At 40.3% G+C, this 20,513-nt stretch overlaps 1 protein-coding gene across 9 annotated transcripts in view; it reads right to left on the bottom strand.

Moving 5' to 3' along the window:
• The window catches only part of REV1 (REV1 DNA directed polymerase), a 66,418-nt gene that overhangs the window by 5,782 nt on the left and 40,123 nt on the right, over nt 1-20,513 (bottom strand). For 8 of the 9 annotated variants that reach the window (XR_004624827.1, XM_011225874.3, XM_002919954.4 and 5 more), the window contains 6 exons: nt 16,869-16,997; nt 14,393-14,547; nt 11,916-12,035; nt 5,934-6,154; nt 5,516-5,688; nt 379-481 (listed from right to left, as the gene is read on the bottom strand). Coding sequence is in view for 8 of the 9 variants with exons in the window: in XM_011225874.3 (XP_011224176.1) it covers nt 379-481; nt 5,516-5,688; nt 5,934-6,154; nt 11,916-12,035; nt 14,393-14,547; nt 16,869-16,997 (901 nt within the window). In the remaining variant the exon portion in view is untranslated. Of the gene's footprint in view, nt 1-378; nt 482-5,515; nt 5,689-5,933; nt 6,155-11,915; nt 12,036-14,392; nt 14,548-16,868; nt 16,998-17,511; nt 17,639-20,513 lie in introns of those variants that run through there. The other variant, XM_019800420.2, reaches the window with a different exon arrangement.

Raw genomic sequence — 20,513 nt, 5'->3', positions numbered from 1 at the left:
ACCTTAAAGGTACAAGAATTGTTTGCAGTTTTATACTCCTCACAGTCCCATCTACTTCTATGGGAGTGAGAACAGGAAGCAAGATAATGTAGGTAAAATAAGCCCTTGGTTAATTAAAAGATAATATAAAAATTTAAGATAAAATTATTTTAGGCAGAAAAAGCTTTCAGAACAAACTGACTGACTCTCTGCTGAAAAATAACAAGATCAGGTCAGATGAGAAAGTCAAGAATTTTTCAGTTTCCATTCTCCTGGTATTATCTCAAAGAAGCTGAAAATATACACATAAACCCACTACCCACCCCATGACCATTCTTAGAGCAAGCCTTAAATGAGAACACTGCAGAAAGTCAGAATTTTAATATGTTACATACTTACCCCTCTCATATCCGATATGTTTAGTTTCATTGTATGAAACATGTTTAGTGCAGCTTTTCCAATGATCTTTGCACTGTCTGTGGCCTGGTCAAGAGTTACAGTCCTGTAAAGTGATAGAACTAACTTTTTTAAAGGAACAAAAGCTATATCCCATATATATTCACTAGTACCTCACAAGTATTGAGCAGTTTAAAGAGGTATAGGAAAGTTGTAAAGAAAGTTACAAAAAAGTTTAAATAATTAAGTACTAAATATAATCCTTGAAAATGAATGAGCTAGGCTTCCTTCAAGGAAGCCAGTAATAACAAATTAATTACACTGACAGCAAGGAGTAATAGAAAAACCATATAGAACACCGGGACTTTGAGATACAAATAATGAAGACCTGGCCAACTGAAAATAAGTTGGAAAAAATTCTTTAGAAAGATGTATATTAGTGAATGTGTATATACACAAATAACACGCATATTATGTTGCAACTAAAGCGTGAATGTAAATACAACGTTTGAGATTCCAAGAGAAATTCTAGATTCCAAGATTATCCATGTTGAGGTATGAAAAAGAAAGATGAATCCCCCTGTGTTGTAGTTTTTGACTGTTATTATGTTTGAAGTAAAGCCACTGAATAATTTCAACACGTGAATATGTGCATGACAATTCTCAGAGGCTCCAGAAATCAACAAACGTGGGCAGCTGTGACAAAAGAAATATTGTGGCACCCTGTCTAAAACCCAGTGGGACTAAAGTACACAATTCTTAGATCTTTAAGAATTCTTGAAGGAGGACGGGAGACTGCCAGCACTATTAGGTGCTAAAAACTATTTTTACTGTATTTACTTTCTCAGTACGTGAGGACGTTATGTACATCCATGAAAGGTACCAGTATTTTTAAGGAAACCATTTTCAAAATATTTCCATTGATTTGTTGCCTTAATTAAGTTTATTTCAGACAAATAAATACAAAAGAACTTAAAAGCAAGATTTTTAGTGGACCGTGGTAGTTTAAATGTGTTTACCTTATCTTTCCAGAATACCACTAAACTATCTTGAAATGATTTTCAAGTAGCATAGACTCTTAAAAAATAGAAACGAGCAGATAAGAGTAGAGGAAAAATGGCAACCGTAATTTACAAGACTGAGAGCTAATCAGTCAATGGTAAGTTACCAACTATGCCTGCTATGCCTAAAGCAAGGCACCAGCTTGAGGTAAGTCAATTTATGCTACAGAACCTCAGAAATGCTCCATGGTTAGAGGTGTCAGGTGCCAATGAAAGGGGTGAGAAGGGGCGGAGAAAATGCATGTGTGGCCAATGGAGAGACAGCCCCTCCTCTGTGAGATGCACTATACCCGGCGCGTCGATGCTGAGAGCTAGGGGAATCATACATGGCCAAGGGGAGGGAGGTACCCCACTTGAAAGGACCTACACTCTTCCCACCCAGACTGGTCTTCCTATTGAGTAGCCAGAATGCTAGCAGCCATCTTCACATCTGCTCACTGACTGCAAGCAGGAGACGGGAAGACCTCTCGTGGGGCAAACTGACAAGCATAACAGCAAAGACCACAGATACATACAGGCTGTGGAAACCAAAGACCAAGCCCCTCAACCACTTGTCTGTGGTGAAGCCCACTGGTCCACATGTCCTACTACGAAAACAGAGGTTCCAAATAAAATTTCAGAAGTTCATAAATGAACAGAAAGCCACGACCTATCAGACAGATGGTTGAAGAAAACCACTCATATAAAAGCAATCAAAAGAAAGAAGGAATCGGGAGAAACAAGTGACAAAGGGAACAGAAGAATATTTAAGAGATAAGAGAGAATATGGCATCTGTGAAATAACATATTTATTTTTAAATGTCCCAAAAATAAAAATACTCAGAAGTTTAAAATGTTGGTAGAAATAAAAAATTAATATTGATGAAGTATCTGGCACAAAAACAAAGACCAAATAAAATTCTGGGACCCCTGGGACACGTGGGTGGCTCAGTCGGTAAAGAGTCTGCCTTCGGCTCAGGTCATGATCCCAGGGCCTGGGATGGAGCCCCAGGTTGGGCTCCCTGCTCAGCGGGGGTCTTCTGGTCCCCTTCCCTCTGCCCCTCCCCCAGCTTGTGCTCTCTGGCTCGCTCTGTCAAGTAAATAAATAAAATCTTAAAAAAAAAAAAAAGAACAGGCAATCAAAAGCACTGAGCTTCTCAAGAGTAATCCTGAAAAAAAGATGACAATGGAGTCTTTAAATGAGGAAAAATGATTTCTAACTATGACTTTTAAGTCAGCAAAACTACTGAGCATGAGGACAGACAGGTTGAAAACAATATACACCCATGCATTCTTTCTCACTAGATACCAGGAGAAGGAGACAAGGGATCCAGGAAAACAAGGATCCTACACAGATCACAGAGAAGGGACACCCCTTGACTCTCACTCTGCAGTACGTTGCAAACTAATCCAGATTGCAGTGGCACGCTGGAGGGCCCCAAGACAGCGCTCCGAGAAAAAAGATCAAACAGGTGATTAACTGGTGTACTGGAACACACTCGCAGGGAATTTGGGGATAAAACTCAGTGGCGAATTCACAAAAAAGCCAACAAACAAAACAAGATGTTCAGTAACTCCAGGACAAACAAATTCCACACAAAAGGGAACGTGGTCGTAGCGGACTCTATTAACCACGTGCAGCGCACACATGGCTGCAATCCCGGAACACCGCCGGACAAAGGAAATGCACACACGGGGGCAACAGGAATCGGCAATGCAAAGAAATCATGCAAGGGACTGTGTGCATGGGAGTACAAAATTCAAATTAAAAACACATATATACACAAGAACGCCAAGGTGGGAAAATTCTTTCCCCAAAGGAAAACTGTTAAAAGAAAACTCTTCCTATGTGATAATCAAGCCACAGATCTTAACTTCCATGTGGCTCTCCGGTGCGCAATTTAAAACGCGTCCTTTCCCTTACAGTACCGTAACCTAGCAGGTCTGGGAGGCACAGGGTTGCGACGCAGCTTTTGATCAAGGCCAACGAGAAGGTAACAGAATCCTGGGAAGTGGCGTACCACTTCTTGACCCTACCCGACATGACGGCAGCCGGGCCTCCAGCAGGGCCCACGGATGGTTTCTGTAAAGGGCCAGAGAGCAAACCGCCTGTGCTTTACGGGCCCCCTCACACAGTCTCTGCTCTTCACAAACTTTTACATAAATATCATTCCTGGCTCAAACAGACCACATAACACAGGCCCCAGGCTGGGTATGGCCCACAGGAAACAGTGTGCCAACCCAGGAAGTAGAGGAAATACTCGGTCACTGGTAGGGTATTTCCTAAGCCCTCACATACAGCATTCCTCATGCAGTTAGAACACCACCGAGATGCTAGGTTTAAGTTAATGGCTTACAACTCGTCTGCATGTTGGTAACATTTATAAAATTACACTTGTTTTGATTAATTGTGTTCTCTTTAACATTATCATCTTCTCCAAAGTAAGTATTTTAAGGGCACAGTAAAAGGTACACTTGACTACCAGCTACGCACAGCAGACTGTGAACGGTCCCGTGGTTACTCAACCGAGTCCTCACCTCGTTAGAGATGAACACTGAAATATTTGCGGAAGAAATGAGATGGTATCGGAGATTTGCTTCAAAATCACTGGGAAGAAGGGGAGGAAGGGTGCTATTGGAGGGCTGACAGCAACCACTGGAATCAGGTAACGGATTCACAGGGGTTCACGCTGTTTTTCCGACTTTTAAATGTTTTAAATTTTCCTAATAAAATGTCTTAAGTTCAGGACAAAAATGGAACAAACACCAACAGCAAGCAGATACTGTGCTTACAAAAAGGCTATTATCCTTCAACTGGGGGCCGGGGGAATAAAGTATAATCAATCCTAGCTTTTTTAATATTAAAATTACATTTTTTGGAGTATGTGATTCTCCAAAAAGGATTGAATGAAGGCTGATTTTCTTATTAAGATTAGAGGGAGTGAACCCCCAAAATATACAGTGCCAAGTAACTATAAGATATTTAAAAACACATACATGAAAAGAGGAAACTCTACTGCCAGTTCTCTTTCCAAAGAAAAATTATTTCATTTTCGGATGATCCTTCCCATGTATCTTAAATCAAGCCCCAAGTTACGTTCCCAGAAAAGGAACTAATAAACTAGATCTGATTTTCCCATAGAAACCATGTGTAAAAAGATCATTCTATCCCAGAGTTAAGGCCTAACAGCCAACTTACTATAGAAATGATCACTAACACTGTATTTAACTATCATCTGAAAGACGGGTATATCATAATGTTTATTAAAATAGATAAATATAACAGTTAAAGATTACCAACTGCATAAAAATATATTTTATAAATATGTTTCACATAAAATTTATAATCCTTGTTTTCATGGTGAACAGATGTGTGCAAAGCTGGCAGCTGTCTGTGACCGAGAGCAGCCCTCTCAGGACTTCTGGCAACATCACCATACACACAAACTAATTGGTGTGGCTGGCATAAGCTAACCCTTAAAAAAACTTTTTTTTTTTTTTTTTTAAACACACAATTCTTTGTGTGTGGCTTTCAGGGTCAGAAGTGTCAACGCTTCCATTAATTTGACATAAAATACGGTGTACTGTTGGTATACAAAATGGTACACAAAAATAAGTATTTTCTTTTGGTCACAAACTTTACATGAAGTTTCATATTAGCTCTCGCATTAAAAAGGGGGGGGCATTTTAAATGCTTTCTACCAGTTTGCAGAGACTACAGTAATTAATCATTTCAGAAACAGAAGCCATACCTCCCTAAATAAAGGGAATGTCTCATTAAAATCACTTTCTGAATCACGGTGCTGACCTTTCTCTCCAGGACCCTGTCGCCACCCACAACCATCACCCCATTCCTTCTGTCCGTGCACAGAAGCCCACAGTCTGAAGACTCCCTCCGAAGGTCAAGCACACAGGGTTCCGTGACCAGCCGAACCTGAGGGCAGTGACTCAAGGGCAATGGCCCTGGGCTAAGCATCTGATTACATCAGAGCAAAAGATCTTTATTCAGACTTTTCCTTGGTTTTCTTCTTTTTCCTATTAATTGTAATAACCTGCACCGAAATATCAATTAGCCAAACTCCTTTTACACATAAGCTTACCTGGCAACGTTATCACAAATGCCATGGCCTCCAAATTTCGCAGTTTCGACTGGGGCCCCAGGCTTTCGCACCATGACTTTGAGCGTCAGGCGTTTACCCTTCACACCAGCAGCCTCAAGTCGTCGCTGAATTTCTTCCGAAAGATTCAGAAGAAAAGCTTCTGCTTCTTTTGGCTATGGAAAGACAAACAGAAAAACTCCCACATTATTTTCCTATACACTGAACAATTCTCAAGTATTTTCACTTTCAAAATCAAACATGGATACTCTTTATAGCCTGCAAGCTGCAGGAACAACAAGAGTGTCAAGTCTTCACTTTAAGCAACAAGAGTATGAGCTAGCTGGAGAGATGGGACTAGGCAAAAAGATAAAGCAAGGCAAAAAAAAAAAATGGATAGAACTTGTTAAGAGATTGGTACCTGGGTAAATCTTATTCCATAGTTGATCTCAGCTGAAATAGATTTTCTTTCCTTTTCAGTTCGAACTGGTCTATCATCCAAACCACGGCAGAATCTATAGAGCATCTGACCTGTTTTGGGACCAAATTCTTTTTGGAGTTTTGCCATTGTCATATATTGCAAGTCTCCACAAGTTTTAATTCCCAATGCGGTCAACTTGGATTCCATTGAACGTCCAACTCCTAGAAAAGGGGATATGTATAATTCTTCAATTCTGCACATAAACCACTAAAAACAATTTAGCAATGTGAAAGAACTATCATTCACCCACAAAACAACTAGTTTAAAATAACCTCCCTTAAAATTCTTTTTTTTTTTTTTTTAAAGATTTTATTTATTTGACAGAGAGAGACAGCCAGCGAGAGAGGGAACACAGCAGGGGAGTGGGAGAGGAGGAAGCAGGCTCCCAGAGGAGGAGCCCGACATGGGGCCCGATCCCAGAACGCCGGGATCACGCCCTGAGCCAAAGGCAGGCGCGCAACGACTGCGCCACCCAGGCGCCCCCTCCCTTAAAATTCTTAAGTGACATAACTGAAGCACCTCATAGTCTAGAGAACTGTTTAGTGCAAATATTAGTAGTTATTTCCAGAACCTACTCCTCAATTTGAACTCCCGATATAGGTGAACCTTCTCAAATATGCGTAACTACCTAAGTTCTCAGAAGAAGGCCATCTTTATTCATTACTGAGTAGTATCAAGATTCCCATCCTATCCGCAAAATCAACAAACGAAGTGACAGACTTTCACGCGGGCCTATAGGATGCCCTACATGTGAGGAGACTAACGAGGGTCAGGGATTCTACTATGGCTTCGGTGATGGCCACACTTCACGGGGTTTCAGCCTCACTTTCTATGAATGGAAACTGGAACAAGAACTTACGACACAGGTCCAAACCCAAAAACGTTATTGCTGTCATACTGGATGGAGGTTCCTAAGCAAACAAAGTGGCAGTGGGGGCAAGACAGATTTCTTTTACCAACAAAGATTATCTCCCTGAAAAGGTCTCAACCCTCCTACAGCTGGGCCAGCATGCAGCCCAGTCCCTGCGTCCTTCTCTTCCAGATGCCAGGTTTGAGCCTCACCTGGAGGATGCTGATGTGTTCTGTTGCTCTCACTTTGCCCAAAATCTTAACAAAGGTACACATATCTAGGAGAGATACTTAAGAGTAAACTAAGGAAACTAAAATTCTGACCAGAATGGTCTGCACACTCTCAAATCAGTAATTTCCACCAATAAGGAAAAGACTGTTTCCGGTCTTCTGCAGGATCTGGTGGGAAGCTCAGAGTGATGTCGGCCATGTTGTGCTCATCACTAGATCATTTTTCTTTTTTAAAGATTTTATTTATTTGAGAGAGAGGGAGCAGCAGGCAGAGGGCAGGCTCCCTGCTGAACAAGGAGCCAGACACAGGACGCAATCCCAGGACCCTGGGATCATGACCTGAGCCAAAGGCAGATGCCCAACTAACTGAGCCACCCAGGTGTCCGATCAATCGTCATTCTCCTAGTGGCTATTCTCTGAGTGGTCTTCAGTAGAAGGTCTAGTCCAGGTTCTGCCAGAAGCAGCTCTTGAAGCAGTTATGTAGGACACAGGGTTAGCAGGTTGTCAACCTTACAAAAGATCTATGGCCACAGAGGTGGGTAAAACAAGTTTAAAAAGAAAAGCTATTCCCTCGTGGATGAGATGAAAGGTGTTAAGGGCACTGCCTCCTGTCTTTGCCACTTTAAAGTTCAAGTACGAAGGGAGAACAAGAGTCTGCTTTGACATCACCAAAATCTGCCAGAGGAATACCACCTACAGGAAGGTGAAATTCTAAGTGAAACCCATCTGAGTATTTTTCAAGATGGAGAGGAGAAACCCAAGGTAAGAAGAAAATCATACACGAGGCTGGCCGAAGTCAGACACTCTACACAGTATTCATCGTTCAGGAAAGGTTTTTTTGTCTCTTTCGTCCACACTCTCAAACTGTGATCATGATATTTCCCTTAGAGATCTGGAAAGCTGATACGTTCTCAGTGACTTGCAAAACCAGCAAGAGGCAATAATCCTGAATTAATATTATGTGTGCTGGCGTGGGGCAGGGAGAAAACCTATCATTTTTGAGAATATCTTCAATACAGTGGAACAGAATTATTATTCACTAGTTGGTACAAAAGAAAGGCTAGCATATTAAATATCACCAAATTAACCACAATCAACCTAATCTAAGTAAAGTGTCCCTGTAGGGAGGAAGGAAAGACCCTGTCCGCTGCAAGCTCATCTAATGAACTGGAAAGGACCTGACGTCGAGCGGGAGAGGGAGGCACGTGGGGTGGCAGCCCACCGACTATACTGAGTGGGAGAAAAATTAAGCACCAAAATCCTGACAGGCTTGTTAGTTTAACTGCCTGCATCACGTAAGCATTTATAAGGAGAGGAGGCACCTCTAAGGACACTCAAATTGAGTGCAGCCACCCAAAAAGGAAAAAGTGAAGGAAAACAAGCTAGCTTAGACCCAATCTCCAAGAAGGAGAGAAGGGAAAAAAAAAAAAAGATGTGGAGGCTCTTGGTAAGCCACGGGGACAAAGCCTGGCTTCCTGTCCCTGAAGGGTAACTATTACTCTAAATTAAAAACAGCCAGTAATGTCTCCTCCCCTGGCATCCAGACTTGACAGTGCAACAGAGACAAGGAAGAAGTCTTGAAGAATAAAGTGTTCACCATCTATCTGAATGAGCACCGTCCAAGTGATGATGAAAGTGTTCTCCATCTGTGCTGTCCAATCCAGTAGGTGCTCGCCAAACGTGGCTAGTGCACACGAGGAACTGAATTTTAATTTAATTTGACTGTAATTAATCTAACTTGAAATTTTACTAGCTTCACTTAGCTACTGGTTCCCATATGAGAACAGGGCAGATCTTTCTGTCTGCCTACACGGCCGTGGTGTCTCTCTGAGAATGGCCAGGGGCCCAAACCCAGCGCGGGCTGAACCAGGTGCAGAGGTCCTCAGTGTCGGGGCACATGCATGAGGTGAAAGGCCTGGCAAAGATCCAAAAGAATTCATAGAAACAGGTTATTGTATTTAAATAGTCGGAGGGGATGATCCTTTCTTTCATTAAATAAACAGATTTCATTAGGTAATTTATTTATTAGTATAACATACACTCATTATTCTGTAGAGTCCCCTAAAACATAAACGTAGTAATGTGTTTTCTCCTCGTGTAGCTACGGTAATCGTGTATATTGTGCTGGATACACTGCGTGCCAGGTAAACATTTATGGGCACAGTGGGCCAAAGAGAGCTTGTACAGGACGACAGGTGAGCTGTATCCATCCCGAGTTTCTTCTGGCTATTGGTTAGAGAACGAAATTTCCCCAAAGCATGTTCCACAAGATGTCAACAGGCACTACACAGTCATCGTCAAATACCTGCGGGAAATCACTGCTTTTTAACAAAGATAAATAGATCTCTTTATTGTAACAATTCTCAACTTTTACTAAGCAGGCCCTCTACCAGGGATGGTTCCCCCATGCATGCAAAATCGTTTTTTAAAGGCACACAACCTGCATTCTATAGAGCACGCTTTGGGAAAAGATGATCACAGTGCCATCTTCCATATAGGTCTAACAAGGTGACATTTCGGGTGCCTTCACGAAAGGTCCTCAATCTATCTGATTAAGAACCTGGGAATCTGATAAAAGGCAACAGACATATGGAAATCACATGAAGAATTCTGGGTGGATACAACCTGGTTTTGAAGAAGAGAGGAGGCCTCATGGGAAGGTGGCTTGCCAGAGGGAGCCAATCTGTCTGCCCTCCCACTATATTTTGGACATCCCTTAGGAAATTCAAGGCTGTGCTTAAGAATTTGACCAGAACATGGAACTTCACACTCGCCCTTCAAGAAATAAAGTCCCTCTAGTCAGCAAGCAAACTAAAGTGAAAGGTTAAGGGGCGCCTGGGTGGCTCAGTTGTTAAGCGTCTGCCTTCGGTTCAGGGCATGATCCCAGCGTTCTGGGATCAAGCCCTGCATCAGGCTTCTCCACTATGAGCCTGCTACTTCCTCTCCCACTCCCCCTGCTTGTGTTCCCTCTCTCGCTGGCTGTCTCTGTCAAGTAAATAAATAAATAAAAATCTTAAAAAAAAAAAAAAGTGAAAGGTAAGATTACTAGGTTCGGGAAATACACACTGTGTATAAAAAAAACAAACCACCAAACAAAAATGATTCAATGTAAAGACTATTAAAACATAAATTCTTTTGTTGAAATTCTAATACCCAATACCTCAGAATGTGACTGTAATTACAGATAGGGCCTTGAAAGAGGTAATTAAGGTAATGAGATTGTATACAGGTGGGTCCTAATCCAGTATGACTGGTGTCCCCATTAGAAGAGATTAGGAAACAGACATATAAAGAAAAAAGACCATGTGACAACCCAGGGAGAAGACGGTCAATCTACAAGCCAAGGAGAGAGCCCTCAGAAAACAACTCTGACAACTCAGTCTTGTACTTCAAGCCCCCAGAATCCTGAGAAAATAAATCCGTGTTACTTAAGCCACCCAGTTGGTGGCATGCTGCTATGGCAGCCTGAGCAAGCTAACAGAGATCGCTGGTATAGAAGTTTGAATGCTATTTCACACGCAGCTTTACATACATTACGCCAGTTCCTTCTTTGAGAAGCCTGCAATAAGATGTGCTATTAAAGCTTTAAATTCTATTGTCTAATAAAGTAATTTTCTAGCTTGATTTTTATAAGGTTAATTATTCTTCCAGTTTAATCTCAAACTGACCAACAAAATGTCCTATTTCACATTACTAACACTAATACATTCTTTTAAGTTATTTACTAGGGGGGTCAGGAAGCTTTAAAACTAACCTACCATAAAATGGCATTTTGGTCATTTAATATTTGATAGCCCTGTAGCAGAAATTTCTAAGTTGCTTCAGACATACTTCTATTAGGTTTAAGACTATGCCTCTAAAAATATCACTAAATCCACTCTTCACAAGCAAATGAATTAAAAATAACTCACTGAAAATGTATGGGCTTGAATTTTCCCCACCACAAATACACAGGAGCTTTGTGAAACAGTGTGTTTTTTAACAAATAGGAGGATTATCTGAAACAGTATCAAGGATTACTGCATGGTTTAGGGAAATTTCTTAGAAAGAGGTATCCACCATAGCAAGCAAATCTCAGTATCTAATAACTGTGAAAGGAACTGTCCTGTAATTATTAATTGTGAAATGAATCGTCCTACACAAAAAAATTACACCTCCTCAAGGTCCCAAAAGGGGAACTGTTTTTCAGTTATAATTAATTACATTTGATGGTTTCTTTATGGAAAGGTTTTTACAAGCTAAATTAGTCACACAGTAACTACACAACAATATAAAATAACCAAACATCCTGGCCCTTAGAGAAGAAAGGTGGAGATGGACATTTTACTTCTACCTCTGAGTTAGCAAAACATAATACTTAGTCTTCAGGTTTTATTCTTCCTAATAAGATCCATACATTTTCTACTTTTAAAGCTATTTGCTTACTAAACTCAGAAACCTGTCATGAGTCCATCAGTATAATTTTATAAATAGGGGAAGTGATTCTCAGAACTTTATATTTGGCCTAGAAGTACACAATTTCAATTATGATTTAAAGGACCAAAAGTCAATTTCATCACATTCTCTTTAAAATGATTTCTAGGAATTCCCTGATCTTGCCACTTGAGAAACATTTAAAGTAAAATACGTAAGAAACAGAAGTAAAAGGTAACATTCAGGTCCTAATTAGTCAACTGAAGGGATTATTCATTGAGGAATTCCAAATTCTATTTCTCATGGCACTCAATCATGGATAAAAAAATTTAACTCCTGTTTTGGAAAAGAGAGTAACTGTAAAACGATGAAAAGCATTAATAGATTTTTACGGTAAACCAAAGTTAAAAAGCAAAGATCTGTATTTACCTGGTAGATTACTAACTAGTTGACCTCTGATAAAATCATCTACTTCTTCTGGTTTTAAGTGGTACTGGCCATCTGGTTTTGCTTTTCTAGTTGCCATTCTAGCAAGGAGAATATTAGAACCTATAAAGTTAAAAAAACAAAAACAAAAACAGTCTTCAAGAAATATTTATTCACCACAATTATTTTTAAATTTCTTAACAAAGACATCTATCTACAGACAGGTTACCTATCAAATTTCTTTCAAAAACAATGAAAATAAATAATCTGCAATTCTGATCATTTCAAATACAGCACAAAACTGGCAGAATTTTGTTAAATAGGACAGATTATAACCTGCAATGGATACTGGAGAGGGGTTTTCTTTTGTTCCCAAACCGAGTGTCATTTCGACATTTCCTACTCTGGTAAAGGAAGGGAGAAAGCAGTCCCTGTCCTTCTGATAGGATCTGCAGGCATCGGGGGCAACGATCAGAAATTCCATCATCCTGCCAAACAGTGTGTCCAGGCTGAGCAGGGAAATAAAGCCGAAGGCATGCTACGCGGGGAGCAAGAGCATGAAGAACCCGAAGTCTCACTATACAATCAGAACATGTGCAGTGGAAACTGAGGGTAGGAGAGTCTTAGAAGCAGACAGTGACAGTGAGGTCCCAGGTGTGGTGTGCACATGGAGAAGTAAAGCAGAGCAGAGGAAAAACTACAGGGGACAGAGACGGGGTCAGGGCTCTGTGAGAGAAGGACATCACAACTTATGGAAGACTTATACAAAGAACACGCCTCAGTTTTACGAAGACTTATGTAATAACTATGTGTTTCCCTAGAATAAATATGTATATTCACGAAGAGAAAAAGTTCTGCAAAGTCACACCAAAACGATGTAAGTGGTGAGTTGTGGAGAGGCAAAAGGGGCTGAGGAGTGGAAATGTCACGTGGGATTTTTGTTTTGATTGCGTGATTGAACTTAAAAGAATGTACTCATATTGTCACACCTGTAAATTAAAAAGAAGTACAATTTAAACAACTAAACCCATGCTAGATACCGGAATACAGAAAATAAGCCTAAATGAACGCTGAGAAGCATCTGCAGGACAAAGATAGGGAGTAGAACTGGAGGAATACTGTGAATGTATGAATCGTGTTTTTTATTTTCTGTATCTTACGATGTTTTAGTACCTTAAAATTCTTGCTGGCTGGGGGGAGATGGCCCTCCCAGGGCTAGCCAGCTTCTAAGGAGAGCAAACAACTAACTCCCTTAGGAGTGCACCTCTCACATGCAAGCCAGCCACCTCCAACCATCTCCTTATCAAGCTCACACACAAAGACAGTATTTTCCTGCCCTACATGGTCCAGGCTGGGTAGCAGGCAACTAGAGATCCCCACTTATAGCCCTAAGACCACAGGATTATCCAAAATAGCGAATCCAAAGCTGTTTATTTCACTCTGCCCAGCTTTCCCCACAGAAACCCCAGTAAAGGCTCTGGGCTAGGATTTCCCGACTCCTGCTTCTGCCTCCTGACCAAAACTGGAGGCTTCCCCATGTGGCCCTATGTGGTACGGCATGCCCTCTCCTCTTCTCAGCAAGTGTAAAGAATAAAAACCTTTCCACAGCACTGGCCGCTCTGTCTCATCACTCAGTTCAAATCCCAAGGGTACAAAGTTGAACAGGGAATTTCAGGGAAGGAGGGTTTCTGAAAGAGAATGGAGGAGTGGTTGGAAATGACAATGACAAGCTAAGAGGAAGTTACATCTACCTCCCAAGCCTGGGACGTACAGAGTACTGGAGAGAACACAAGTAAAGAGATACCCTGGTGCGAGCTACTGAGCACAGCATGCTAAGAAAGAAGGTGACTCAGGGAAGCTGAGGTATCAGAGAGAGGCTCCAGAGGGCACAGCTGCAAGAGCCAACAAAACAAGGACAAGTGATGAGAGCGGCTGAGGAAACTAAGTACAAGGATTAAAGATAAAACAGACAAGGGCTGGGGAGAGACAGGACAATCACTGAGGGCCACTGGTTGATAAGGGTGACTTCTGGAAGTGAGAGTGAAGGAAGGACTGGTCGAGCACTCCAGGAAGCTCAAGTTCCCAAAGTAACTGAATTACAACAAGACTCACAATAACACCTAACTCCAAATCCCCCCCAACCACCCTGCTTTAAAGGAGGCTTTGGCTCACTTAAAAAGAATGTTTACAACAAATAATGAATTCACTTCTCCCCATTTTTGAAAATCTAGAACTATTCCAACTTGTTTATCCCGAAGACAGTATTATCATCAACTATTCACTTGCCTTTCTAACACTTCTAGCTCATGTATTGCACAAATGTGAGCGATGCTAAGAAGGGTCTTAGAAGTCAGGGGCCTATGCAGTACGGTAAAAAAACAAAATCTAAAAAAATCACTCCTGAAGATTAAATGATATTCAATGATCACAAAGCAATGCTTTGAGTAAAACAAAGACTACAAGATAAGCTGGACACTAACCAATTCCAACAGAGGCTGCGCATTTCGTCTGGTCTTTGATCTCCATGCGGACAGCATTTGCAAACTCGTCGGGAGTAAGTCTGGTCTCTGCAAGGATCTCAGTGATGTCTACGAGGGCTTCATCACAACTGACAGCTTCGATGCTATGGGTGTAGCTGTTGACACAAAGCAAAGGCCATGAATCACCTGGCAGCTTGCCCTCAAGCAGACACAAATGTGGCAAAGTCCAGTCTTCCTCCAGAATCTTTCTTCACATTTCCTTGTAAGACTTAATATGCTAAAAAGTATTAGCATTTTAATTGAAGTGGCTCAAGTGCCATTGTTTAGTCACCTTTTAACTGCAGAACTAATTAATTAGTATTTTCTCATTTTCCATATTAACTACCAAAAATACAGCAGAAATTATCATTCCAGTTTCTCTATACTGAGGATACCTTTATAAAGCTCTGAATAGTTGAAAAGTAGTGGGTGAATTAGAACTGTCATAATATTTAATCTAAAAACTATTCAAACATGGTTTACCAGAATCCTAAACAAAAAAATCACATACGTCAGTCCAATAAGTAACTGATTATCTCTTAAACAAAAATACCACAATTAAATACCATTCACTGTAGGAGGCCTAGGATATAGGATATAAAGGCCAGTCACCCCCAGATACCTGTCTGAAAGGACACCAACTACATTCCCCAAATTTGGAAATACTGTGGGTTTTGGTCATGATCTACCGACACAAAGGACTTGTTTTAACGAGCTAGAGAAGAGGAAAAGGAAGAGCAGAGTTGTCCTGTCGCTCCAAAGCTAATTAAATATGCAGACCACAAACGGAAGGCAACCAGAAAGGCCTCAAGGTCAAAAACGTACCTTCAATAATCTACATGGTAATGTATACTATGCCTTATCTCACCTACATCTTACTGCAGATTCCAGATAGGAATAATTGGCTCTATTCATTTAAGAATAAATAGCTGTATTCATTTAAGAAATGAGTGTTTTGTTTATGCTTAAATGAAGGATGAAATCTGTAAGAGTAGAGGGGTATACCTGACAGAAGGAATTCTGCTTCCCACTGCAAGCTGCCCTGAGGCGTGGAGAATATGAAGTCGAGGCAGGATTTCCAAAGGGTGGTAGGAGAGCAACACTGTGCACTTTTTCCCCAAGCACAGCCACATGCCACTGACAGTGTCTCCACAGACTAAAAGGATCTCAGAACTAGCATGTGTCATGGCTCTCTTTCAAATCGTCCCGATGTGAGTGAGATTCAGGCTGGTAGCTTGCCTGAGTACCTTGATACTCGGAACGCAGCACACGGTAGTACACTAGCCAGCTCCGTCATCCACTCCCAGCCCTCATCTGAATGCTTCTATTGACCTCAGCTCTGGAACAGGATTTAAAAACCACACTTTCCACTTGGTAACACCAACATTCCCACAGGTGGGATCTTCAGGACAGCTATGATTATAAATGGCTTATCATTCAGCACTCAGACCTACATACTAACGCCAGATAACTTCATCTGTTCCTTTTATTTTCTCTCTCCTGCTCAAGTAGAGATCAGATCTTGTTTCTCTCTTTAGGACCAGCTGCATCAACAGCTATTTGTACGTAATATATTGATACTCAATAAATATTCAAAATAATGCATAAGAAGGGAGAGGAAGAGGTGAAGACAGAGGTGCAAGATGTATCTCTTAGAACATTAATACACTCCAAAGGCCGACAAACCTTGACCTACTGTCCAGATGCCTGTTTTGGTAAGTAAATATTTAATGGAACACAACCACACACCCATTCACTAATATATCTGTCTGTGGCTTTCACTTTATACAACAGAGCTGAATTTGGAACACAGACCTTATCTAGCCCTTTAGAGAAAAAATATGCTGACCTCTGCTTTAGAGCATACATGGCCTGCCATAGACTTATTTTAAATTTTGAGCTTTGAATTAATATTAAATATACCCATACTGTAAATATAATCTCCTTTTCTCAAGCCAACTAATCAACCACACTGAAACTATTACTAAAAACTAACTTTTATAAAAACTAACTTTTGGCACACCTAATAATTTTAGAAGATAAATGGTTTTAGAGTCTCTACTCGTTAACCCATCAGTTCTAATTATAAACAAAACTATAATTCAAATGTAATAAAAGAAAATAACCAGATTAAAAAATGCCAATCCTTCATCTGTCCAGTTCCAGAGGAAGAAAACGAGAGCCACGGAGCTGAAGCTATACAAGAGAGAACCCATTTCCACTGACATCAGGGAGCATCGGAACAGTCTGAGCAGTGCCAACATGTCCCTTAAGACTGAGCTACTGATTACTGGACTGGCTGAGGAAAGGGTTCCTGAAAGAGAGAAGTGTCCAGCAAAAGTGGCTCTGACACCACTAAAGAACACCAGCCCCTCTTCTCTATTAGATAAAGGAAGTAAAAGAGGAGACGTGGAAGTGACCGCAATGTTCACTGTACCTTGCCAGTGTTTCGTACATTGTTCGTGCAACTTCCTTATATGCATGAAAATCATATGGAACAGCTTGAAGACTGGGACAGAGTTGTTTAGCTTGCCCAAAAAACATTCCATTCCTGATGCCAACTTGTCTAGAGAAAGAATAAAACACAATGGAGGTTATACTAGGAGGAATAACTTTCAAATGCTTAATCAAATATCAAGTGTTGACAGTATCTCCCCATGCCACTAATACATAATTTTCACTTAACTCGATTCTCATTAGGGATAAACAACAAGCATTAAGAAAACTGACAAGTTTGATTTCCCCCCAAAGCAAAATCGCACAATGGTCTGATTAGTGTAAATGACATGTGTAGATGTGCCAAAATGTTATTAAAAGACCAGGTTTGGCTCTTGTCTGTATCTGAAGATTTCTCCTAAGACTCAGACCTCTGGCCCCTTTGCAGAGATGCCAGCATGCCATATGCTGGTGATACCACAACCACCACAGAGCAGGAATGTGCTGTCAAAAAGAGGTTTTCTTCCCCTAACACATGGCACGGTTTGGCCAGGGTTCATCCCCCAAAGACAAAGAATATAAACGAAAGAACTACACAAAACAGTGTTATGTGACAAACAGACAAAATGTACTCATCCTATTACCACCCAATTCCCAATTGACCAATTCCATGCTCCTGAAGTGGCTCCACAGTGGTTGAGATGCCAACAGCATTGTATATGGTAGGACATCACTCTGGGCAGGAGCCAGGGTTCCAGAACTTTGAGGGACCTAATCGAAAATGGTAAATTTTAAATCTTTTGCGTGTCTCAATGCCCCACATTACCTTTGATATTTGGAGCATTCAGCACAAAACTAGAATCATGGAATTATACATAATTAGTAAAATTCCATTTGACCACTCTGCAATGAATCATCAGAAAAAAAATACTTTAAAGTAAAAACACAAACGAAATAATAAGCACTGTTTCACCAGATTACATACTCCTATGTAAATACACCAAATAGTTATTCTATACATTCATTCAATAAATATTTACTAAGTGCTTACTTAGTATGGCGGTGTATGCCCTGTTTGGAGAAACAATTTACAAATACTAAGCTTCAACTACTCAGAGGTCTCTGGCATCCTCCCCATCTCAGGCCACCGAGAGCCAAGAAGGAAAAGAATCCTCCAAGTTACTCAGAGGTAAAGGCAAAATCATATGCATTTCTTATGGACACAGAAACAGTAATAAATTATCTGATTGCAAAGCTCCCAGTAGATGAGAAATATCTAATAGGAAGGAAAAGCGACAGGAAAAAAAGTGACAACTGACAAACAGCACACTGAAGAAAATTTTTTCACTCATTCAAGAAAAATTTATGTCTCGGGCATTCTGCAAGGTGATAGGCAAAAGACGTGAACAAAACAGAATCCATGATATTCACAAGGACAACCCTGCACTCATTCAGCAAAGGACAGATTATAGTCAACGGGCCTTATTCTGTAAGGCAGAGAAGTACACATAGAATAGTTTAAGTCTATACAGAATTATATACAATTTAAGACATTTTCAATAATGCTGGATATATAGGCTCAGCACGCAAAAGCTAAGCTTACAAATTAAAGGTAATTATTCATTTTTTGAAAAATGTGTTACATAATTCTATAAATACCATATTCTTATATTTACAATAATTTCATTTTCATATTTTTCACTTATTCAGAAATTTTCAGGGACGTATTTCTTAGCGAAACATCATACACCTACTTACGTACTTGTGCACATATACAGCTTGGATAGAAGTGTTTAGAAGCCACGAGACAACATAAGGAAATCACAAACAAAAAAGGAAAACTAAGAGATTTCCCATAACTAAGGGAAGCAAAACACTCTGAGTTGGTAGTTGGGGAACTGGATTTGTTTCATAGAAAATAAATGAGTAAAGGCAAATACACAACAGTCAGAAGTGATTTTGCTACAGTGACGTATCTGTTCCTGCCAACTAGGTCCCACGCAGGACAAACTACCAACACTTCACCGTGTGTGCTGCAGAAAGCGATTACTCGCAGGCTTACACTGCACATGTAGGTCACTGCCCATTCAATACGTTAACAGGTATCCGTATCACTAAAATCAGTAAAGCGTCCTTACAAAATCATTTAAACATGATTTTTGATCTTAAAAAATAAATGTTTCGAGGGTATCTATCATTACATATTCTTCTGCGTATCTACCTCTCACTTACTATGTATAAAGCTTGCTCTTTCTGATGAACAGAAGTAACAGTAATGCATATTCTAGCCTTTGTATACACATCCTATCTTTCCATGATTTCTACCATCTCATGTGCACACACCATCCTTTGCGGACCCATTATTAGTCTGTGTCTATTGGAAACTCATCGATGCATAAAAATGGGATGACCGTCCCCACAATCTAGTCCCCACTCCAACCCCAGAAATACTTCTCTGATGCAATTGTGAATATACATATTTTTAAAAATCTTCTCACCTAAAGAAAATATAATAATGGGACAGCCACAAGAACGGGGTATCTGAGAATTATTTTCTAGAGACTTTCATTATCAACAGGTTTCTACAAAATGAAAATCACAATTAAGAAACAAAACGCCATTGCTGTGGATTGTATGGGCTTTTTTTCCAACTTTCACTCAAATTCATTTTCATCCCTTTAAGTATCTCCTTAAAACAATCACCACCTAAGTGGCTTGCTGCACAGTATCTGGCCTACATATTGTCACCCCAATTATTCTGCAATACATTCGCCTCAACAGTCACTCTCTCTGACACAGTACGAATGCAACATCCAAACACCAAAAGAAGCTTAGAGCCCAGACACAGCTGTGGCTACTTGACTCCAAAGCCTTCAGTAACAGAAAATACTTTTACCCTTGAGGCAGATGTGCTAGCCCTGCGCCCCTCCCCCAACGCGCCGGCCAGCACTCAACTTGGGGGTGCCGAATGAGAAGGGACACCCTTCAGGCCGTACCGGGGGGGAGGGGGGTTCACTTTACCACCAGTTGAGCAAAACTCAAACACTGACAGAGCATTCCTGAGCTTCACCACGCCCTCCAGATATGAACACAACTGTCCAGCCACCAGACACACGTCATCACACAATAAATTCGTGGGGAAAAAGACTAGACTTACTGAGCACAACACAAAATCAGCTCTAAACTGCCTGGGCTAATAAAAATACAATAATCCAGAATGTATCAGTATTTGACTTATCATTTTTACTGAAGTTTTCAACTCCTGGGCTACATTATCAACTAACAATGAGAAAGGTTAAAACATAATTTTGTCAATAAGAAAGGCAAAATTAGTCTAGGAGTAAGAGTTTCACATGTCATAAAAGGAAAGTAAATATAATTATGCACGTTTATAAAGTTTTCTTAAATATCTTTTAAATAAAATAATCGGCAAGATTTTAAACTATTTCAGTTAGATAATTTTGAAATATTTTCTGTTCTTATTAGACTTGCTTGAACAATCCCAACTTTTAATCAGATATCAAATCATTATGATGTACACCTGAAACTAATGTAATGGTTGTATTGTCAATTATATCTCAATAACAAGTTATGAATGACAAAACCATAAATAAAAAAGACTGAAAAATATAACTGGTAGAGGACT

Source organism: Ailuropoda melanoleuca, chromosome 4 (assembly GCF_002007445.2).
Source record: "Ailuropoda melanoleuca isolate Jingjing chromosome 4, ASM200744v2, whole genome shotgun sequence".
Lineage (NCBI taxonomy): Eukaryota > Metazoa > Chordata > Mammalia > Carnivora > Ursidae > Ailuropoda > Ailuropoda melanoleuca.
The sequence above is the reverse complement of the archived record's forward strand: the minus strand, read 5'-3'. Positions and strand labels throughout refer to the sequence as shown.